At 39.8% G+C, this 24,802-nt stretch overlaps 1 protein-coding gene across 4 annotated transcripts; it reads right to left on the bottom strand.

Annotated features, from left to right (window-relative positions):
* Positions 1-394: 394 nt before the first annotated feature.
* lclat1 (lysocardiolipin acyltransferase 1) lies at positions 395-14,323 on the bottom strand. Of its 4 annotated transcripts, none has more exons than XM_016662914.1 (7): positions 13,983-14,323; positions 12,869-12,934; positions 8,165-8,332; positions 7,743-7,941; positions 6,606-6,752; positions 4,964-5,080; positions 395-3,429 (listed from the first exon to the last, which is right to left on the bottom strand). In XM_016662914.1, exons 3-7 carry the CDS (start codon positions 8,330-8,332, stop codon positions 2,930-2,932), a joined length of 1,131 nt encoding a protein of 376 aa, XP_016518400.1. In that variant the 5' UTR covers positions 12,869-12,934; positions 13,983-14,323; the 3' UTR covers positions 395-2,929. The 4 variants fall into 4 exon arrangements, with proteins under 4 accessions (XP_016518400.1, XP_016518405.1, XP_007576472.1 ...); XM_016662919.1 differs by lacking the exon at positions 12,869-12,934 and having other exon boundaries at positions 395-493; positions 3,146-3,429; XM_007576410.2 differs by lacking the exon at positions 12,869-12,934.
* Positions 14,324-24,802: the final 10,479 nt, after the last annotated feature.

Genomic DNA, 24,802 nt, shown 5'->3' with positions numbered 1-24,802 from the left:
AGAGTAATAGTTTGCCAAAGACAACATTTTCCGATTTTAATTGTAATTTGTAAGTGGAAATCCTGGAAGTGTCCATCTGCTTGTGCAGAAAGGCCAGTTTTATATCGTTCTTCAGTTGAGGTCATAATAATTTAGATACTCCCAGTCTTTGGGAAAGGTTGTGAAGTTTCAGCAGCCGGTGGTGTTTCAGTGAGCCTGCAGTTATTTGTTTTTGGAGAAACAGAATTTGTGGTTTTCGTTGGCTGTGAGCCATAACCCTAAAAAATAAACACTTGAATAAACGCCGTCGGAACTGAATTTCCTCTTCTCAAATGCTCCATTTTAGCGAGATGCATCAGTTAAACTCAAGTTTATGTACTCAACAGGACACAAAACAAACACAGGAGGCTTTTAATGAGGTGATAGAGATTTATTGAGATACATTTAAGAGACTGCCTTTTCATGGTGTCCACACTGTTTACCTGAGGACGGTGACTCCTAAGAAGTCCAGCATCTGCAAGTAATTGTAAAACAAACATAACAGAGAATGTTTGGAGATTGAGGCTGGCTCAGGAGTTATAAACTAAAAAAAATATATATATAGGACCATATAAACCTTTACTCATGGATAATAAAACTGCAAACACAGCTGCATCACAGTGATAGGAATCAACCATTTTTAGTGTTTAAGTAAAAGGACCCGCAGATTTAAAAAAAAAAGAAAAAAAAAAGACACTTGTGTGGTGGATACACACAGTACAGAAGTTACTATATACGGCTACCTAAGGAGACAGTTACTCCTTTATTACAGAATCAATGAGGTTTGAGACAAGGGAAGTGCGGCCGAAGCACTGCTCCAAACTGGTTTTAGTTTCAGTCCTTTTTTGGCATAAATACAGCAGCTTTCTCAGCTGTCACTTGCTAATTGAGTTTAGCAGGCGCATCGATGCCAGTCCAGGGGAGAGGGACACATGCAGAGGTGGGCATTACAGGGCTTTTTTGGATTAGGCTGACCTCAGGGCCGTTTTTCCACTCCAAGTCTGGTTACTCTGGACCGCTCTGCAGATCGAGGGGTAAAGTTGCCTCAACAGGACATTCCTCCTTCCCCAGAACCTGCCTGAACAAGGCATCGTTTCATTCCCAGGAAGAGGGCTTAAAAACTCAAAAACTCCTACGCTTTTGCAGCCGCTCGCATGTACGACTGTTGATTTTGTAAGAACACAAGCGAGCTGCAGCTTGGTCTGCGGTCGACAAAGCTGATCCTCCCTGACGAGAAAGACTACGTTCTGTTTGGTTATTTGTTTTTTTGTTTTGTTCTCCACATCGTTCATCCGTTTCTCACCTTTGGTTTTTCTGTGCAAAATCAACTTGAGCAATTAGGGCTTCAATGATAATGAGAGAAAGTTCTCTTGAGGGAGCAAAAACTATTATAATAGGGTAATTACAGTGCCTTGCAGAGCATTCAATATCCCTCGTACTGTTCTACAATGTAATATGTTGGGATTTTATATGACGGACCAACATGAAGTGGCACATACACATGGAAAGTAATATCTAAAAAAAACAAACAAAAAAAAAAAAGTTTCTTACTGGAACTTTTTCAGCCTCATTTACTCTGACACCTGGAAATCAAATCCAGTGCAACCAATAGCTTGGATTCAATCCAGCTGCTACGCGAGGGCCTCCGAATATATTTTAGAAAACATTACTGAAGAAACAGGACCTCGGGGACCAACACGGAAAGCCGACAGGGTAGGAAATAAATCCATATCCTGAGCTGTAAACATTTCATGGCGTAATGTTCCACTGATCATCTTTAAATTGAAAGAGCATGGAACAACTGCACACGCCCCGCTGTCCATGTAAACCGGGCCAGGCAGGGAGAGCGTTAATTGGTAAAGGAGCCGAGAGGCCCGCGGACCACGACCAGCTGTGCACTCAGGAAGGAAGAGGAAAACAAAATGTTGCAGAGTATACTCACAACCAGAGGAGTACCAAGGACTTCAGCAGTCCTGGTGCTCTACTGGGATGCATGTTAGTCTTTCACATAAAATCCTAATAAAAAACATTGAGGTCTTAATGTGGAAAAAAAATGTGGAAAGCTTCAAGGGGGATCAAGACCCTGCATGGCACTGCATACCCAATTCTAAACATATACTTTATAATAAATCTCTGGGAACTATTTATTTCCTTGATGCACAGCTAATAAAAAGTTCAACCACCAAGTGCTTTTTTTTTTTTTTGGATGATGGTCAAAGTCAAGTCATTATACATACACAAATACAGGTGGACAATAATATGGCTCTGCTCCCATTCATTATGTAAAACCAATGGCGACATAGCATAACAATAAAATGGGTTTCGCAGGCATGGCGATATAAGAAACACCAACCGTTTCATGACAGATTTCCACACAGACACCCTAAACAACCAAGTTTTAAACACAGACAACATAAAACCGGTAAAACACAAAGCGCAACTTAATTAAGAAGGATTGTGCAGAGAGGTATATACAGTCGTGGTAAAAAGAAAGTGCAACCTATCTAAATTCCCGGGTTTGCCATGAAGAAAAAAAAAAAAACTGGAACCTCTAAATAATTCGCTAAATTTGAAATCATTTAGAGGTTCAAACTCTTAAAATAACAGACTACTTTCTTCTCACCCTGACTGCACGAAGGTCAAGTGGAACATCACACGTGATGAATTCCTTGAACCCAGCAAGGATAGATACACTCAACATTCCTCTTTTTATTCTTTGCCAGCATCGTAATCTCTCCACTGTAGCCGGACATGCAATCTGAAGATGCACTTATTACTCTCTGAGGCAGAAAAGCTTCTGTTCCTCAAAGGGATTCAGATCAGCTCACTGATCAGCTTGAAACACCTTCGGCTGGTTGTTGGTGAAAACTTCTTCCCCCCTCAACTCCCAATTAAAACAGTGTCTCCCTCTCTACTGGATCTTTCTCTCCTGCACTTTTTCCTTCCAGTATCGATGGCAAGCCATCTCAATCAGCTCCAGCCCTCCAGCGAGCTTCTGCTGGACGGTGAACACCACAGTCATAACCAGGACGTAGAGCCGGAAGGAAGGCCAGAGCCACAGGCCAGCGAAGCAGAAAGCGATGAAGCCGCTCCAGTACACCAGCGAGGCCGCTTTGATCAGACCCACCCGCAGCTCCGACTTGCAAGGCGGCACTCGCGCGACGCCGTCCCTGTCGAAGCCCCGCGGCTGGCCCGAGTAGAAGTCGCGCAGGCGGCTCTCCTTCTCCGCCCAGCGCTCTCGACACCAAGACTCCAACTCTGTAGACGAGGACGGCAGCAAAGAAACCGGATAGCGCCGGACGTGAAAGTGGATCTCACGAGGGAATTCTCCTAAGACGAGGTGACGCTCTGTCTGCGGGATGTTCTTGGGGTATGCCACGGTGATGTCGTGGACGGCGTCCAGATTGTCTCCTGCAGAAAGGAGGAAGAGATAATCAAGTGGGGGCAAATTTACCGATCCAGACGTTGATATGGCGAGACAGGAGATTTATTTCCGTCTATGATAAATTAATCAGCGAGGCAGAGATGCATCTTTTTCTCTTAAAATCGACCAACCAAATACTGACAAATCTGAATGTTTTCCCATTAATTAAATGCACTAAAACTAAAAACTTCCATCATTTTGGCTCTTTAATACACGAAGCAACAGAAGTTTAGATCCAGGTGTTTGTCAGGCACACTCTCATTTGGACTGCAGTTGCCACTAAATACATCTTGTGTTACCATGTACTTTCCAATGATGCTACAACTGTTATTATTACATACGTTTGTTATTTTGGTTTCGCGGTTTTGTGTTTTCTCTTTCTGCAGACTTCAAGGAAGTTGACTTGTGCTCTCGCTATGCTTCTTTACCTCCACTACTGCTACCTACCTACTTACTTCCTTTTAAAACTCTTCCCCACCTTTACCCATTTTTCCCCCCCATCTATTACATTTAAAATGAACTCAAAGCAATTTCAAATAAAGTTTTCAAGGCCAATGCTTCGCTTGTGAAAGTAAATCTCTCGGTTCTCACCTTGACTCTCTGACAACCGTTCTGAGTGCCACACTGCTGGACACGACACATTAAAAAAAAAAAAAAAAAAAAAAAAAAAAAAAAAGAAAAGAAAGAAAACACCCGACGGAATGTGTGGTAATGATTTTTTATTTTTATTTTTTTAAATCTGATAAAGGTTAGTAATACATAATCTAACCCTCTGCGTTTTCACACATCCACCCTGTTCAATTAAAATAAAGATTTATTAGCCCATTAGCCGATTTAAAGCCACAGCGACCTCTACATCACTACATATCTGCAGTGCCCCTTATAATAAGCTGGGAAGGCTAAATTAAAGATCAGATGCATGAGGGGACACCTGGCAGCGCCTGGTCCCGCACAGCTTAGGTAAAAATAGAGACGGGAGGGGAACAGTAGAGCTGGACGAAGACAGCGCGCGCCCGTCATCAGCCTGCTGCGCAAAGACAAGAGGCGGAGAATTAGCTAAGTCATATGATATCACAACACCTGCTAGGAGAGTTAGTGCCATCATCAGCAAACAGTGCGAATGGGGGGGTGAGACAGAAGGGCCAGATGTGGTATTAAAGACCTCCCTATAGGGGAGGAGAGGTTGTGGGGGGGGAATGCTTCCAGAATTAGCTGATGCAGAAACGTGAGAATCTCAGGGGAGCTATGATGGCTGGCAGTGGGACGGAGCACAAGTCTGGGACTTAAAATAATAACAGGTACGAGCTCCACTCTAGAAGCGTCACTGGAATAAGTACAGTCATCATCGGTTTGCTGATGGAAGATCACGGGCTTTGTGGCCTGTTTGCTTTTACTGTAACAAATATTAATCAGCTAAAAACGCACGCGTCTGTCATCTGGCCACAGGCCGACCGCAAGCGCACTGTCATCATGTTGAATATGGACGTTGCGTAATCTCGAAAGCAAGCAGACCATCCTGACCTTTTCTCAGTTTGTCCACGATGAAGGTGAATCCGGTGGAGCGGGGATGAAGCACATACTCCATTTTTGGAAGGTTGTTCTGCGCAGCGAACGCGTCGCTCTTTGCTTTCGTGTTCTCTGCAGGGAACACACAAAATGGAAAAAATGAAAACAAACAATCTCCAAAAGGTGCTTCATCTTGTTACACGTCATTGGACATTTAAGTTTCGCTGGTTAAAAGATACATTAACATTTACATATTTATTTTGAAACTCATTGATTTGAAGTTAAAATAAGCATCATGGTAAATCAAAGCATAATCGGTTATTAGAAAATTTACATTTTTCTCTTTTTTACTTTTTTTCCCACTTTTTTGTCACATTACAACTAGAAGCCTTAATGCCATTTTCACAAGATGTCATATGATAAGACCAACATAAAGTGGTTGCGCAACAGTGAAACTGAAAACCTGAAGTGTGGCATGCAGTTAAAGTCACACTTTAACTGCATGCCACCGTTAAAGTGGCATGCAGTTGTAGTAAACTGAACTGAATGGTTCAGTTTACTACAACTGAACCATTCTCACCATAAATTTGCTTCCATCTATACATTTCTATTATAGCTCTGGCTTTATTCTTGGTATCGTCACCCCGATGGAGAAAATTATCCCCACACCATGATGCTGCCACCGCCACATTTCACACTGGGTACAGTGTGTCGAGTTAACATTCCTCCACAGCTTGGCATGTAGGCCAGTAAATTCAGCTACTCTCCTTCAGCTGTCCACTGTTTGTTAAACAGAGTCCGCCTGGGACTAATTCAATCCCAGCATAAATACAGCTGCTCTGTGTAAGCCTCAGTGGTTTAATAGAGAACATGACAGGGAAAGAAAAAAAAAAAATCCCAATGCGTCATGTTCTTTCCACTTTTCGTTTATGCACTTTGAGGCATATCACATGAAATCACCTGAAGTACATTAAAGTCTGGGGTTGTACGGGTGTTTTGAAGTAAAAATCACAAGTCCCACAGGCGGCACATGGAGTCATATAGACATTTTATTCCTAAACATATCCTGAATGTAAACCTCTGGAATGAAGAATTAAGGGAGTATTTAACTTCTGCTTAAGATGCAAGAACAGAACTCCTTCAGACTCTGGTTTAATGTGTCAAATTAAGCCTTTAGATTTAAGAGGCTTAAACTCAAATCTGCACAGGAACACACACACACACACACCCACACACACACGCAGTGAGACAAGTGTAAAACAATACGTAAAGCTCAGGAGGTAACCGGACAGAACTCCTTCATAACGTGAGCCGTGAAGAAGTTTAGCTGCCGTAAAGGACAGCGACTCGGGGCTTTGATTAGTTTAGCTGTGATGTCGAGGGGCTTTAAGCAAAAAGTCAAATCCTGCCTGGACTGACTGAGAGATCAGAACCCTCTCGTTGTAATGACACCGTCGAGGACACGTCGAGGGATTTAGGGACGGTTTTACACCTCGAAATTGTCCTTGCGTAACAGCGTCGGGGCCCAAATCACGTCTCGTAGTGCCGGTGGCATGTTTTGAACATTCATGCAGAGGCTGACGACTCCGACGGAGGCAAGCCATCCTACAAAAAAAAAGAAAAAGAAAAAAAAAAACTTGCACTGTTTACATCTCACCTGTGAGGTCTGTCCCCTCTGGGAACAATAACAGCTGCAGGGGCTCTCTGATGTCACAGAAGTAGTCCAGCATGTTTTCCAAATGTGCCTTGTCCATCTCCCAGCGACGCTGAATGAAAACAAAACAGGCCACCTGCATTGCCCAACCTGTAAAGCACACAAAGTTTTTTCCACACATAACCGATAAGTTGCTAATTTTTAACAGATCTGCATTTCTTTCCAACACCTGGTGCTTAAAACTTAACACACGACATTTGGAAATCCAGTTTGTATAACTAAAGTCTCTTAAAGCTTTTATGATCTGAAACATCTGCTTGAAAAGCCGCTTATTGGATGTAAATTTACCTTTAGATAGACCTCCAAATATATATATATAGTGTGGTTTCAGGAGTAATGACTATGCTTTATTTGCCTTGTTAAACATATAACACTGTGCAAATTTCTTGAATCATCGTTCATTTGTAATTAAAAGTACCTTTCAGAAGACACTTATAGTTTATCATGTTAGTAGCGACACAAAGAAACGTTTGAATATGAAGTGGAATAAAAATTAAGACCCGTCTCTGTGCATCTACACACTAAAGTAAAGAAGATTAAATCAGAAAGGTTGCATGATCTAAAGATGAATTTGTAAGTCCTGGATTTAGCTGTGGACTTTGACTGGGACATTCTGAAGCATAAAAATGCTTTGATCTAAAAAACTCTGGTTGCATTGCAGGAGCCGTCATGCGGGAAGGTGAACCAGTCTCATCATTTCCCTGGAGTCAGGTCCACCTCATCAATTTTGCATAAAATTATTTTAGGCCATCAAAAACCTTCCATGTCAAAGTTTTGCAGTACTCCGTATTTGTATTATATAATGCTTACTTCATGATTTGATGATAAATTGAGGAAACCACTGCTACATGCAAGCTTAAATATTAAAAAAATAAATAAATAAAAATTCTGTGCCTTTAAAATTTTTTTTGAAGAAACAATGGATGGCTCCAGCTCTTAATGTTGTACTGTAAGCAGTTATGCAATTGTATTTATCGGAAATGCCATGTGAAGCAGAAGCCATGTTGCATAAGTGTGCCAAAGAGTGTTTGTGTACGCGAGTGTGTGTGGAGAAGGGCCGGGGACCCAGTGCATACACACCGAAGCCGGGCAAGGCCTTGAGAGCAGCCTTGAGGCAGATCTTCTCCAGGCGAAGGTAGCTGTACCTGAGCAGACAACACCAGAGGAACATCCAGTCAAGACGGGTGCGGTGGTTCATGATGATCACGCTGCGCTCTCCAGGAATGAAGCCGTCCCCTGTGATCACCACCTTCACCCCAAACACCAACTCCAACAAAGACTACCGAGAAGAGAGAGAGAGTGTGAGCAAAAGAAAAGGGCAGATGGAAAGAGGAGCTGCAAGAGGGAAAAATAATTCGCTTTTAGTCGCTTTTCTCACTTTATCAAGACTCAACAGTGCTTTGTTCTACTCGCTTTGTCTTTAAAAACGAATCCAAGAGGGTTTGTTTTTACATGAGGCTGATGGAATACAAACTGTCGGTATCTCAAGCTTAGGTACATACCACAGGGAGGGTGAGCCAGGTAGCAACGATTCGATCCGTAAGCCAGCGGTACCAAGCCGGAGATAGCAGCATGAGCGGCAGGACTGGACCCAGCATGACGATACTTCCAAAGAAACTACCTAAAAATAGTGCCATAATGAAGAAGAGGCCTCGCACTGACACAGCCATCTGTAACAGACAAGACAAAACGAAAAGGACACCGTCACTAAAGAGACGGCTAAATGGAAAAGTCTACTTCTTCCAAGATACACGGACGGCACGTCCAAACTTTTGACAGTTCATGTGATTTATTCTTCACTTGGAACATTTGCAACATGAAACAAACATGATTATTGACACTTTCATCTACAATAACAACTGGATGCGGTGCTGGAGATCAGACATATTTTCCCACAAACAGTGGAAAATACAGACCAGACATTCCAAGCGTGGAATGTAAATAGGGGACCTTTTTTGACGATGGGTGATAAATTGGGGAGTCTAACAGTCACAAAATCAAGTTTGGTTGAACCTTATTCCGGTAAAACAATGCATTAGCAAACTAGCTTCACGTGGTTCGCTTGAGAGGAAAATAGAAAGCAACGCGTTTATTGCTCCTGAAGTATTCTGATTGAAACCACATCAGCATTCTGTGTGTTCGTCATGTGCGTTTTAGTCGGTGGAGGCGCCGCGAACGCCACTGGATCCCTGTGGAAAGAAAGCTGAGCTGTCATGGTTCAGGAATTTAAAACCAAAACTAGGGACCTTCAATTGTCCAGTACGTATCTGATGACTGAGCATCCCGTATCGTTTCAATGACATCAGAGGGACAACAGCTTCTGCTGCGAATGTTGCAAACGTGAAGTTTTCCCTTTGATAAGTGAAGGTCTACGCTGATTTATAACGACCTTATCTCTGTGGTCTGTGAAAACTTTTATACAAACTGTACCTAAAAGTTTGGCACAGTTAACATCGACTTCTAAAAAAAAAAAAAAGAGAGAGGGATTTTTCTTGTTTTAGAAAGGATGCATTTCCGACTCATCAAAAAGATTTCAACTGAAATATTTGAACTTTAAATATGTTTTTATGTTTCAAGACTTTTTTGACCATGACTTAGACTTAAAATATCAGATATGGCCATTTTATTTTTTTATTTTTTTTTTGCCTAAATTGGTGTTTTCCTGCTTTGACCAGAGCGGACACACCAATCTAACCTAAGTTCACAATATATTTTTGACAACCCGACTTTTTAAATCCTAGTCTTTAAGTCAAACCGTGTTAAAAGTGCTCTTTATTTCCTAGACCAACACGACGTTATTGTTTTGATTTTAATATCTTTAACATACAGTAAACTTGCCGGAGGTTAACAGGAAGGGCTGGAGATCCAGTGACAAATTCCTCCCAACACACCCGACTGTTGCCTTGAATCGTGGGGTTTGTCGTTTTGTAGTGCAAGTATGGAAAACTCGAGTGAATTTAAGGCCTAAAATTGCTGTTAGTAAATTAAAACCTACTTTACTTCCACAATCCCTGAATCAAAGGCATGTCCAATAATAGCAACTCTATTTTATTTTCTTCTAAACCACTAGGAGGAGGAAGTTTCTTTAAACTGACGAACGAGCCGAGAAACAGCATGTGCTGCACAAATATGGCTTTGAGAAACGATTTTTACATTGGTTGTGTAATACGCAGCAGACAAAAACATTACAAAACCAAAACATTGCTTACGAAAACTAAGATACGCTAATTTTATATTCGGGAATATCAAAGCCTGGACATGAAAGTTAAGAGAATCAATTTGCTGTTGCGGCAGCTTAAATAAAAACCAATGGAATCATGTTTTGCATATTACACCATGAGAAGCGGAACCGAATCAAGCCCCATGCTGACGCATCGAGTCAATACTGGTGCTATTGGGAGCTGTATCACCCACCAGGTGTTTCCCTCTCCTCTATAACCTGCAGCTCACACCTTTCCACCTCAATTACTCTCATAATTGCATAACCTCTTGGGTTTAAAGCACTCACTCATTATCTTGCCCTTGTTGACACCCTCTCTGGGAGCATGACGCAGCAGTTCTCATGGCAGCAACCACAGTGGCTCAGGGTACGTTTAAGTAATGCAAGCATGTTTGTGTGTATGATTATGCCGGCAATAAGGGTTTAAGGGCTACTCGGCTTAATGATGGAAAATGTGAGGTGTGACAAGAGAGGATAACAGCCTCGCTCAGCACAACTGCTACAGTTTAATTCTCGGCAAATGCAAAACAAACAAAAAAACCAACCAAAAAAAACAAAAAAGCACACCTTTGGGTGGCCGCTGGAAGAAATGCAAGTCTTGTACAGCATTAGGAATGATACACCTGGAGCCAGGGATATGAAAAGTCAACAGGATTATGAAATCCAAAACACACAAACACCAGGGAAGTAACCATTTACGTAACGCATCCACGGAAACCTTTGTTTTCATAAACCGAGGCTAGAAACACTCGAGCGCTTTGCAAGTCTCATCCATTTTTTGTTGGCTACAAATGTATTTGAATCACCATAGAAATAATCCTGAGAACACTTGCCCAAATACAGCCGCACAAAACTCCCAACATACTCTTCAGTGTCCAAGTCTGGATATTCTGGCAGAGATGCAGCATTCCTACATTTAGGCTAAATTCAGACATCCCAGCAGAGCCGAGTCAAAAGTTCAACCTTGTCTCGGCTAAACAATGAGCTTCAAGTGGTTCGTTCGTTTGTGTGAGATGGAAAAAAGGCACATGAATGAAGTAAGTGGTGCAGAAAATCTAAGTGCACCTCATACTATTAAGGTCAATTAAATATGCTCTACCTGAATCATTCACTGACGTGGAGCAATCTGAGGACGTTCCTTCCCTGTTCATGAAATGCATCAAAACTGAAAACTCCCACATTTTTAGTGCACATAAATATGACTTTGTTATAATCTTGGAATCCGTTCATCGTCTGAAGTCCACTTCTCCCCATTTTATGGTCAATATTTGTTGCATTTACCCGTTTAACTGAATACACAAATAAAATGTATTTGACTTGTAATCCTCGGAAAGGAAATCAAGATTCCTGCAGGTCACTATTTTAAGAAAACCAGAAATAGGCAGCCTGCACAAGCCTCATCTGTGCATCTATCTACCATCTAAAACTACTTCCGATTTGCATCATCGACACGAGAGTACACAATGGTCTTACTGTGTTTCCAACAACATGCAAACTAATAAGTTTATCTAATTGATGATTTCAAAAGAAGCCTTTATTTTACGCAACTTGTAAAAAAAAAAAAAAAAAAAAAGGTCCCCCTGTTAAAAATTTACTGGGAACATGTCACAAAACCTCTGCTGATGAGAAACACACCTGAGTGGGCTGTTGAATTTCTTGTGAAGAGGCAAGCAGTGGAAAAATCTAGTTTTCCACAGAACACTAATAAAGTCAATATTCATTTGAGGAAGTACTTTTTTAAATAATTTCCACCAGAATCTTTCTAAATAAATTGAAAAAGGGCAAGAAAATTGGTAGAAAATTACTCATAAACAGCTAAACAGACTTTTTTTTTTTTTCAAGGTTTTACAGGAAATGCACAGGACAGTTTCGCATCCTGCTTTGTGGACAGAGGCCACTGTTAGCGTTAGTGACGGCATTTATGATTTCCTGGTGGTGAAGTCTATTAATAAGCTCTTAAGTTTAGCAGCAGAGCGCAGGCTGGCTTGTTCTGACGACTTTTCTATTTTCTTCACAATGCTAAGTAAAGCTTCGCTTTCTGTTAAGAATGACCCTCATTAACCCTCATCAGTTCTGTCAAGGTCTGTACTCTTAATTTAAAAAGAACAAAACTGTGGTTATGAAAATGGCCTCCGTGGGACAGTTCCCAGGCATAAACCACTGCGGAGCAAAAAGAACACTAAGGCGCCTCTCACATTTGCTAGACAACATTTTGATGATTCCCAAGACATTTCGGAAAATATTCTTGTAGACTGACAAGACAAAAGCAGGACTTTCTGGAAGGTGTGCATACAATTACAGTGCCATTAAAGTGATGGCATTTCAGAAAAAGAGCATGTGAAGGAGCTGTGTCGTGATCTTAAACGTACTGTTTAACGCTCAAAAACCAATCAACAGGGCTGAATTAAGAGCAAAATTCCTCAGTGGTAAAGTAAAGGACTCGCAGGCAATGCTTGAGGCAAAAGGGTGGCACAAACAGTTGTTTGGCTTAGAGGGGAATATTCTTTCATATAAGACTTGAGTTTGTTTTTGTCTCTTTGGACGAGCCTTTTTTTCCCCATAGTAAACAAACTCATGACTTAAAACTGCATGCGTTTTAATCAGGTTACGTTTGTCTGATTTTGAGATTTGCTTGAATTTAAGTGTAAAGGCAAAACTGAATAAATCTGTAAGCGGAGAAACTCCATTAAGGCACTGTATGTTTATGTTGATAGTGGGGCTGGGCAATATAGCTGAAAAATATCACAATACTAGCGTTTCATATCAGTCGATCTAGCTTTTTGTTTTAAATAGCTGAAATATTCTCTCTCCTTTTTTAACAAGTTTCCTCTCTTGCTGTCACTTCCTCCCTTCACTTCACCTCATTATTTTACGTTTAAGTGATTATGAGGCACGTTGGCAAAACCTGAAATTGCAGCTACATGTGTTACCAAACAGACTGTTGCTAGGTAACCAAAGAGAGAGTGAGTTGGTTGATGCCACCAACCTTGCTCAGCTCAAGGTGAGAGGTCCAGTCTTTCCTCTATCTACATCCCCAGAATGCTTTGTGGTTCTGGATTAGAGTCCAGGGAAATTATTAAACATTCTATTGGATGCATTTTGTAGCAGAATTCAATAAATAATTGTTGATTTACTGTCCAGCCCTATGTTACAGACTGTATTCTATTGAATAGACTCATACTAAGTCACTCTGTGCCAATCGGTCAAATATGAAAAAGTCTTTATTTTTCTGTTCTATTTTTTAAAGCACTGACCCATCTTCTTGAAGCTGGTGTTTTAAGATCTTCTGAAATAGCCAATTAAGCTTAAAAAAATATATGTCAACTGAATTCCCTGTTGAGCATGATCTTATGTCGAATGAGGTTCTTAAAGTTTTACTACCAGACTACTTCTGCATGCGTAAAACTAGTCTAGGACAAGAGTTGTGAAATAAAGTTGCATTTTGAATGTGTGAAAACAGCTGCAGGTCATAGTGTGGCCACTGTTGTTGAGTAAGAAGCCAAAGTAGGGTAAAAAACAAGAGCCATCTCTGATCTTCCATCTGTCTTTATTGTATCTCTCTCCCTTTCATTATGAAACAGCAGATGCACAGATTAGCACTGTTTAGACAATATCATAATTGTGTTATCACGAGTATTTATTTTCCAATACACTAACATTTTCCACAATCCATGGGTGGGGCTGAGCCATGAGAAACCAGGACGAAACTGCGGGTTAGCTTAAATTGCACCTGAACTTTTGCGATGGAACAACACCACATGGTATTTCATCATAGAGCACACCCAAGTCAGTAATTACATTCTGGGTAAATTACAGCGCAATTAATGACATACAGGCATAGTCTATGCATACGTCTGTGTCAGGAAACTTGTAAGAAAAATCTAACAAAATATACAAATTGTCAGCTTATGTTACAGACGCGTGACGTTTGGGTTTAATTAAAGTTAGAAATGCTTTACTGCTGTTCAGATGATGCCAAACTAGGCTAATATGCTAACTTAGCAAACCAAACGAAAGAGAAACTATAGTTTGCCGAGGTTCATAATACTGCAGCTACAGCTTGGTTTTCACGACGTATTGTTGAATATAATTACACCCACCTTTTGTGTTTTTTTCCATACACAGCCGTAGTTTAAATTCAGATGTGCCAGTCACGTCAGACCCAAATTAGCTGCAAGAACTTAGTTGCGACATAGTAAAAGCTAGCACGTTGCTAACAGCTGCTAGCATACAAATCTAACCCGAAGCAGCGTTACTGAGCGCAGTTTCACTCCCGGTCAGGTTTCCCTGATGCATCCGCTGTTCGTACTGCTGAGGTGAGGCATCATTAGAGCCTCTGTGACCGGAGCAAAAACCGCATCGAAATTTCTGCAATCTTAATCAATAGACGATGACCTCTCAACTTGTTACCCCTCACCTGTCCTGACACATGGCCATCAACGGGGGGCGCTGTTGGTGCAAAGTACTATGTCAAAGTCCAGCGTAATCAGGGCCATGATCTAAAAAATAAATCATTTGCAAAATATATACTTTTATATGCAATACTTTAAATTAAGTAACGAAACAAATATAAACCCATATCTTATTTTTATAGTGTGCCATTTTTAAGTGTTTTGTTCAGTGTTTTCAAAATTATTTCTAATTCCTTGTGCTACAGTTTATCATGAGATAATTTATTTGAAAGCAACCCCACTAAAAAATCACCTTATCTATGGCAGTTAGTCACGCCCACTTACTTTGAGCAATGTAGTTTAAGGCATTGCTACAAGATATAAATATGCAGTAAATCAATTTCAATTAAAATTAAATAAGCAATTATATTGCCTTTCAACATATCATGATCTTTCTAATAAATTAGTTGTATATTTTTTATTAAACATTTTTAACATGTAAGTACTTACTTGTGAATTATATATAGAAGATATGTATTTTTTTATTTTGAAATATTACACATATCAATATTTCCTTACCAACTAAATTAATTTAATTCATCCTCAATGCAACACAGGACTATAACCTAATTACATCAAAACAAATATAAATATTTGTTGTCAGTGCCAGAAATGCTAGTTAATCCTACATGTGAGTATTCTTTTAATGACTCGTCTTAAATGCAATCAGTTGTTGCAATTTCGGCACATAATTCCTGACAACTACAGGCAGTATATGGAGCAAAATTATTATGAGTAGTTTTTTATATGTTGGCAGTGAGTGTGATTGTTGTATTTTTATCAACTGTCCAATCAGCAACACATAGCTTTAAATGGATGTCTGAAAAGGGATGAGACAACAGGCAAAATATGTATGCAGCACCCGGTCCTCATAGTAACTGTGTATTCGAAATGTAATTAATTGTACTGGTAGATTAGCTTTAAATGGCGTTATCCACATACAAAAGCATGACAAATGTTTCAAACAGCAATCCTTGTGCATAAGGACTGGAACATTTATCTTGTCACATCGTCATTCACAAGAAATGCTCATGGCTGCATGAGAATGGAAAAAACTCACCAGCACTTATTCATCTGACTAACTTAGCAAAACACCATGCTTTTAATTATTAATATGGGGTGGAATTGAGCAAAACCTGTCCACAAAAACACACTGAACAGTCCATTAAAACCCATTTTTGTCCCTCACTGGTTTAAGTAAGTTACTTTTAAAGAGTAAATAAGTTGCAGTTTATGCACGGTTCCAACTGGGTTTTTTCTTCTTTTTTTTAAAGGTTGACATTTGAAGCCATCTGAATGTTTTTAAATGTTGAAATCAGTGAAATAAACACCCTCTAGAAAGGTATGTCTAACCTTTAACTATTTTTGTACTCACTAATCATTTTTCCATGACTTAGGGAGGTTTTTTTTTTTTTTTTTGTTACCAAGTTTCTCCCCGAAGATTCCTATGTAAGTAATACATCCAAACACATTAGGTATATCATTATTTTATGCTTCTTGAATCCTCCGGCACAGCCTTTTAAAGCATTGTAAATCCACGCATGTGTCATTTGTTTCTTTTAAACTCAGTTATGAGGTGATGTGAAGCAACAAATTACCTCAGCTTTCTGTGATGCGTGTGCGCAGACTGGTCAGTGTGTCTGAGCGTATCTGAGGGTGAACACATGCACTGTAATGTCTACGTGGTTTGCGCGAGTGCACAGGGTGGCGGAGTGAGTGAGGCTGAGATGGACTGACAGATGGGGTAAAAGAGAGAGTGCACTTAGTCAAACTCGAGACTTTTCCATGACCTGCTCCCCATGGCATGCACTCTATCTGAGAGACTGAGTGAACTGTATAGTTTTATCAGTGTAAACTTCTCCAGGGTCAATGCATCACTTGAAAGAGGAACGGAAAAACCTTGCTTTGTAACAAGCTCACGTTTTTTTTTTTTTTTGTTTTGTTTTTTTTTCAGTATGCCGCCCGCTCACCTTGGATAGAGCAGAATGTTGATAAAATTAATGACCGTCGTTCAGGAGAATTAAACAAAAGCAACATCATCAGCTTCTCTAAAAGGAGCCCCTGTGTTATTCCCAAAAGCAAGTCAGAAATGATCTTGTGCCACTAAATTACAATAAATGCAACAGGTGATGCAGAGTCACAGTTAAACGGGATGCGATCGTTAAAAGTGCGGTTCTCTTAACAGGTTAAAACCAGTTAACGTCCTTCCTGTTGTGCATAGCTCTTTTTAGTCAGACTTTAGTATTATTCCTGGAGACAGACGCTAATGAATTGTCTGAAAGTTGCTATGACCAAAGCGGACTTCTGTGGTTTGAAACAACTTTTTTTTTTTTTATTTCAAGAACTTTAGATCCGTTAATGTCAACAATATTTTCAGAACCTCTCAAACTTCATCACGATTCCATCGTGAAGATACTAGGAAGCCGACAATAATTTACACAGGAAGTGGAAGCAAGATAATCAGTCTAATGGCCCCTTTTGGTCTTTTAAATGAAGACACCAACATTTTTGCTGCACGTAAAGTTTTAACTGGCAATAACTTAGAGCCTCACTTCACAATCCTGAAGTATTCAAAGTCATTTTTTCCTTTGAATTGTCCAATGCATGAATTTACATTTTTTTTAGAACCAAACATATAGTTTCTCCATGCTTTGTGAATAACATGAAGCTTCTTAGAGTACATATCATCATTGATTTTGTTTAATCCCAAATTTTATTAACCTTTAAGCCATTGTCACGTTTACACTTGGAAAATATTTACACAGATGAAAAGGATTACTTACACAGGAAATGGAGGTTGGAGGCTGAAGGCATTGGTTACCAAGGTAGATTTCTAAACAAGCCCCAGTCTCAAAATCATCATAGCAATCTATGCAAGCACAATCATTTTTCTAGATTCACAGGCGACTTTTGCACAGAAGTTAGTGAAGATTTGCATGAAAAATGGAGGCTAGAGGCTGTGCTCCAAAAACTTCCTATAGGAAACACATGCTGAGAATACTCTGATAAATTCATTTAAATATATTGTGTTTTAACGATTAAATTGTCTGCTATTAAATGATTGTCAGACCTTCAGCTACATAGTTACACTAACTGGCAATGCTTAGCTTCTTCTGTCCTTTGTGTATGTTTTGCAAAGGAAGTTGTTGCAATACCTCCGACCTCCACTTCCTCTGTAAAAAAAGAAAAAGGCTAGCCCCAGGATGGCGATAGCTTAAATGACTGTAATGTAGCTTTTGCATAAACCTTAATGATTTTTTTAAGACTGAAGTTGTTTTCAGGCAGTAAATGTCCTGTTTGGTCTTGGCCCCTCTCTGACTTAACATTGGTTTTTAGCTTGGGAGTGCAACTCTGGATTTACGCTAAAATGCTGAGAGTTGCGAGATATTATCCATTTACAAGAAGCTCACGTTAAACATCCTGGACTATCTGTGCAAGTCATGCTAGGAGAAAATGTTTTTATCCCGAATCTGACAAACAAGAAATTCTGCCACCAGCGACTTTGGGAATTTATGTTCCTCATACCGTTCCATTCCGGTAACTGTGTGGGAGAGCCTTGAGATCCTTTTTTGACTTTAACTTTGTATTTTTGTTTATTTAAAGTTGAGTCCACTACTCATAAACTATCTTTAAGGAGTCTACACAAGGATAGAAACATTTGCTTTGTCTTTTTATGTAACATTCCTTCCTCAAATAGCATGCAGTTCTATTTTTGGTGATGTTAAAACCTGAATCCTCTTCTTTTTTTTTTCCACTCCATGCCTTGCACCTGTAACAACACATGCATGTTAGTGCATCTGCAGCTTCGGATCTTCATGTCTTTTTTGTTTGTACTTTTCCATGTCCCAAGTCCCTTCTCTCTTTCCCTGCTTTTTTTCCACCCTGGTCTCTAGACAATAAGGATTAAAGTGGTGGGGGCACAAGTTGTCTATTTATATCAACAACAGCGAATGAAAGAGAAGCAGCTTCTGGCTTTGCACATTAAGACGCGAGGCTGCAGCACGGAGCAGACGCTGGGATTTTTGTTGCGGTACAAACTTTAACGACTTTAGAACCAGGTGGCACCGCACCTTCTTAAATAAATCAATAAGCGTCGCTACACTGACAGACATTTTACACAGTGAAACAGTAAAGACGAAAAAAAAAAAAAGAAGAGAAAAAGCAGCTTTCTTTTCCACTGTTTGGTTGCTTTAGGTGGAATAAAATTGCCAAGAAGTCAAAATTCCAAGTGAGAAAGTCAAAATGTTTCGAACCCACCCTGACACTGAAATTCAACGTAGGCGGGGCGCTGCGTGGGGTATCTGTAGCGAGGGCTCCCCGTTCACAGAGACTATTAGGCCTTGATGCAGAGTCTGACTCTTTACAGGTGTTTTCACATTTGTTCTCTTTCTGCTTATTTTCTGTCTGAACAAACAGAAAAAAAGACTGTGGTACCAACACAAAGTGCATAAAAAGATAATCAGTATGGCTGTTGTGTTTCTAAAAGAAGGACCGGTGTTTTTTTTTTTTTTTACATATTTTGAACCTTTATGGTGTTGGCTGTTTCACACCTATTTAAGTCCAATCTAAGACCATCTTACAGAGGATATCTGCATCAATTATGCATCAATTCATATCTGCTGGGGGTTCTTGGTTTGACAACCAATGATTTAGATTATAGGTTATTTTTCCAAAATAACCTATACCATCAAGGTGTTGTTCACTGCTGTTCTGCTTTAATCACGGTCCATTATCTAACATTTTTAAGTTATTTATCCCAAATGAAGGTAAAATAAAGTATATAGGTGACAACGTAAGACTTGCATAATATACATACAATTTTGACTTTTTTTTGAGTATCAATCTCCAAAATCTAAGAATGTATTATTTTGACCCCGAGGTATTTAAAGTAGTAGTGATGGGTACAGAAACAAACTGTTTGAACTTGTGGAACTTTGCATGTTTGAGGCAGACATTTACTCCACAAGAACAGAGAAATTGTGTTCTTTTATGAAAGGCTGTAAGACCAAGAACAAAGTTCTTTCATGCTTTACAAGAACTCACATGCAGAAGTCAAAGGGAGTCTTAATAGGCCTCTCCCACAGAACGACACATTGATATTCCTCTGCTCCCAAAGTAGGGCTCAAAAAAAAAAAAAAAGAAAGAATGATGTCACTTCATTCCTGCATCCCTTGGAGAGAGGAAAAACTTTTCTTTGTTGTTGAGGATTATGTGTTGGCCTTCAGTAAATCTTTCATGCACACAATACTGTTCAACCTTTCATATTGAGGGCATTCCTTATGTAAGTGTAACACTATTGCCAGTCATGACTGGCCTGTTACTGGAGAAGCCATTAGCATAGCCAGATGGTTTCAGATTACCATCCGGTACATGGTTAAGTTTTTTTTATTATTATTATTGTTGTGAGTTTTATCAAGAAAAATAATTTAGATATTAAATATTTAATCTAAAGAGTATATTTTCTGCAAGCATGAGTAAGTATATATGTTTTGATTAGACCTGTTTTTGTTTAAATTAGATTTTCTAATATTGACTTTATAAAACATGAACAATTAAAGTTATTTAAAGTCTGTCCTTTACTGTGCACCATTTGGAATGAGCTGCTACTGGAAATGGTTCAGCCTGGAACCTACTGATGCTTACGTTCAATGTTAAAACACACACTATCGCCTTAATTGCTGCTGATTGGTCAGCCAGGATATGTGTGAAGGTGTGATTTGTTCATTTCATTTCTTTTTGTAAGGCAACGCTTTTTAAAAACTGTTTGGTGTTTTGTAATGACCCAGATAAAGGCCACAAGCTGAAACAGGCTGGGCTGTTAGTAAAGTTGGTTCCTCGGTATTTTAAGCTTTGTTGGAGTCGTCATCTCATAAGTCGGTTTTGGTGCCATTCCCAGATGTAAATTATGGATTTAAAGGAAAAACTATAGTGCTAATCCTTGTTTTCTAGTTCTTTCACCAGTTTGTACTGGGAAAGCTCAACATTTCCTGAACTGCACTTGTCTTTTGAGTAATTTCTCTTTAAAGTAAACATCACCTCATACAGCTATTTTTTCTTTATGGTCCATTTTCCTTGTAAATGGTTGATACTAAAAGTTTCTTGTCCACCACTGAACCCCCAGCGTGAGTACCTTGGCTATACAGGGTTTCGGAGAACAACTACAAGTGTGCTCAAAGTTCTCAGTTTGCTCATATTTTCCATGATGTTCAGAACAAGAGGGTACTTTGAAGAATGAGTTGAACATGTTAATGTTTAATTTCCCGTAAAGCTATGGAGGATTGATTTTAAATGTCCTCATTCAAATCAGCGCTTGTGTGGTTATTTGTGCTCAAACTGTGTGTGTCACATGATGCTGATGGGTTTTTAACTGTCAGATAAATAAAGCATTCATGGAAAAAAAGAAAAACACATAACGAAACCGGTCTCTTGGTCACTTCACTGTGGTGGCATGCTGTTTCTCCTTTTATCATGCTTTTTTCCTTGCTGTGTCATCCGGAAAGTACATGAGTTAACTTTTATTGCATTAGTCTGACAACACATTCATAAGTTTCACTTTCACTGTAGTTGCACTTTTACCTTGATATATGAGCCTTATCGAAATTAGGAGATACCGTATAGCTCGAGGTTTTCCACGTGGCGCCACATTAGCGACTTCACTTGGGTTTTATGTGATAGACCAACACAAAATTTAACAGATGCTCGTTAAATCTGAAAAGTAGGGTATGACTTTGTATTTTCTGTGTCAATATTTTGCACAAGCACATTTTACTGGAATCCTTTTCTTAAGCTTTGCACATCTAGAAACTAATATCTTTGCTCATTCTTCTTATTTAGCGCATGTGACTACCATCTTTTCAAGCTTTGGATCCTCACCTGGTCTTTGACAGGCCATTCTAGCCCAACAGCATGCTTTGATAATTGTTACAAAGAACATAAGGTAGCCGTTGTTGTAGTTAATTTTATTACCGAGTGCTTTTACACGGACATGCCGGTTAAACTGTAAATAACTTTAAAAAAAAAAGGCAAACAAAACGTCAATACTTAGCATTGCAATATTCAATAAAACACAAACTTAAACATAGATTTAGAAGCTTGGCTTGACTCGACTAGCCGGTTATAAAGCAAAGTTTACTCTTAGAACACTTCGTAGTATGATAAACGTCAGCATTCATATATCGTAGTGCAGCAAACAACAGCTAGCATTTGGCTAATTAGCTCTGGCAAATTCACCAAGCGCACGCTTAGAACAGATAAATACTTATCTCATACAGCTTTACAGCATTAATATAACTTACCACATTGGGCAACACTGATAAACATTAGTAAGATGTGATTTTATGGCAGGTTCGGCTTTTTAGTTTAAACTAACGGCAGCATAAGTACACTACTGGTCCGCCGTTCGTTTTCTTCTTCTACATATTAATTCACGTATCAACACAAAACAACTATAGAGCCCCCTAGTGGATTTGGAGGAGTGAATCCAACAATAATTGCACTGCAATATTTGGCTATTTTTAGGTGGACCTCCTCCCATGTCTACAGTGTTTCAGGTTTTACAGGTCTTTCTTTTTTTCGGGAAGTCTCTATGTTTAGCTCCACCTTCCTGTTAATTCTGATCAGCTTACCTGTTGCTACTGAAGACAAGCTTCTCAGCATGACGCTGCCAGCGCCATGTTTCACCATGCATTGCCAAAAATCGCAATGTAATTTACTACCACCTCATAATCATGTGATACATTGTGTGGGTCTTTGCATCAAATCTTGATTAAATACATTAATATTTGTGGTTGTAGCTTTAAAAGCTGACTATGGTTTAATGGGCATAAATACTTTTGCCCGCGATGGCACATATATCCCCGATACTCGACCCCCTTTAACATCTTCCCTTCTGCTTCTCCATTTTTGTCCTGTGCCTCCAAGCGAACCTTATTCTGAGCTCTTTCCTTGTAGACAGTGCCAGATATGTGTCCACGCTTGGTTGGCCATATCCAAACAGGTTAAAAATAACTATCAAAAGTTTTGTCCTCATGTCCTGAGAGCTCTACTCTCTTCTCACACTGGAGGAACCCTGGGAAAAGAATCTTTCCCTTACGCACATGGCACTCGTAACACCAGACGCGGTTGTGCATAAAACATCCAAGCAAATGCATCTGTATGCAAGCTCCGTTCAAACACACACAACGTACCGAATAAAACCTAAGAGGCTCGCACTTTAAGGTCGCAGAAATAATAGGGTTATTGGAACAGTGACTCTGTTTGCAGTGAAACACAACCTGCAGTGTGGGAATGCAAAGCACTTTCCTACTGCTGTTGTAAGTATGGGAAAATTGCTGAAACAACAAAATGGGATGGAAGTCATGGAGGGCTGAAAAATGGAAAGAACAAGAAAACAAGCAAACCGGAGAAACAAAAATGATACGTTGGGAGGAAGCAGAATAAAAAGGATAAACATTTTTTTCTCCTGGAGAAGTGCAGAGGGGGGCGCTCTGAAAGGAAACGAAAGGGTTAGGTGTCGGTTTTAGGCACGGAGAAGTCACTGTTAGGAAGTGTTAATGTGGACCGTAGCTGGGAGTTAGGGAGAATTCTGGGGGCCGGTGGGTCAGACACGGCTGACACACTCGGATCAGCAATGGGATTGTTTCCACTGGAAAGAATTCCGGGAATGAGCCAGAAGAGCTATCAGTGACTTCACTCAGAGGACAGCAGTTTTTATACACAGCCAGCCGGCCGCGCAGCTCTCTCACACTTTTAAAGATACTGCATCTCGTGCCAACAGCGGTGTGTCAGACTCTCTCTGTCACTCCCTCGTGTTGCTGTGCTGCGGCCAAGAAGTGTGGTCACACCTCGAACCAGCGGCTGAAGCGTTTGCGGGGACATTAGGAGCATGGAAATTGCAATAGGAAATTCCCGTGCCTTCAGAATGCATACATGCTCAATGAATGCAAAATATCCACTGAGTAGAGAGCACTGGAGTGAAGCATATGCAGCTTACAAAAGATGAAAATCATGTTTTTTGTTTTGTTTTTAATTGAGGTTGGTGTTATCTCCCCTGGAGCCTCTTTACGTTTTGTCACTTTATGACCACAAACATCAACGTCTTTCTACTAGGATTTTGTGTGACAGACCAGCACAAAATGCAGCATAACTGGAATGTCAAGGAAAAACTACATAGTTTGATGACTAGAAAACAAAGAAATCTGGCGTGTCTTTGTTTTCAACACCCTGAAATAAAATCTTGTACAAACAATAGCCTTCATAAGTTTAAGGTTTACACGTTTAAGCGTTCTAGCTAAGATTCTTTTAAACCTTGAACTTCTCAGATGTAAAATATTTGTAAAAAAGACGGGCCAATTTCCCTATTTCAATTCTCTGTAGAACTGCAAAAAAGCAACCCTTTAATTACAGAGATATCTTTATAACTTAGTAAGCTGGATGAAGAAACAATAGTGAAGATAAGAGCTGTTCAAAGTATCAAAAGGCTGCAGTCCATTACTGGAGGGCCTCTTTTCATATCTTCTTAACCTCTAAGGCACAGGACCTCTCTTTATTAAAACTGAAGGATATTGCCGTCTCCAGCAATATCTGAAAGTCACTGTGAAGTTCAGAGGTCTCTCACTGACGTCACATCATTGCGTAGCATGGTGCAAGTTCAGACTGCGCCTCCAAGGACTGTACCTCTTCTTGTGATTTCTTTTTTTTTTTTCCATGATCTCATTACTTTTTCCACTGAGATCAAGCAACACTCATTAGTGAAGTCACAAAAAGCTATTCATTACAGCATCCTGAACCAGACGTCGCTTCTTTACGGCGGACACACAAAATTGTTGCTCAACATTTTCCTTTTTTACTTTTTCTTGATATTCATAACTCTCCCATTCCCAGTCCCCCCCCCCCAAGAACAAGGAAGCAGCATAGAGATGGTTCTCACTGTTTCGCCCCCTAGCAGCTTTCCACGGCAACTCTGACACACTTTTCCACAAGTGCCAGATAATCAGTAGTGACCAGGACGGTTCTTATTACAACATGTCTCCTTGTAAATCACCTGACTAGTTTCCTTGACTGACTGATTAGAATGTTATTTCCATAAATTTCTTTCTGGCTGGTGCTCAGCAATTAATTGGATTTGAGATAATTCTGTTTAAAAAACTTAATTTGTAATTTATATTCAGTGAGTGGTGTATTTATTGATATTGATTCAATTTCTTACATTATTATACCATACAATATCAATTTATGCAGAAATACAAGCGTCCGGAAATGTGGGTTTATGTACTGTGCAGTATATGCACTCCGCAGTTTGTGGTTATTTTTGCTTCATTGCAGCCTGCTGTAGCATGGATAGGCATTGCTTAGGTGCTAAGGAAGCCCAGTGTGCTTTACTAGTGACCTTCAACAAGTCTGCTTGGTTGGTGCTGGTGTCTCTTATCATCCTTCTGATAAATCCTCTGTAGATTTTACATGAATTTTTT

The sequence above is a fragment of the Poecilia formosa genome, unplaced genomic scaffold (assembly GCF_000485575.1).
Source record: "Poecilia formosa unplaced genomic scaffold, Poecilia_formosa-5.1.2 Scaffold8, whole genome shotgun sequence".
NCBI lineage: Eukaryota > Metazoa > Chordata > Actinopteri > Cyprinodontiformes > Poeciliidae > Poecilia > Poecilia formosa.
The sequence above is the reverse complement of the archived record's forward strand: the minus strand, read 5'-3'. Positions and strand labels throughout refer to the sequence as shown.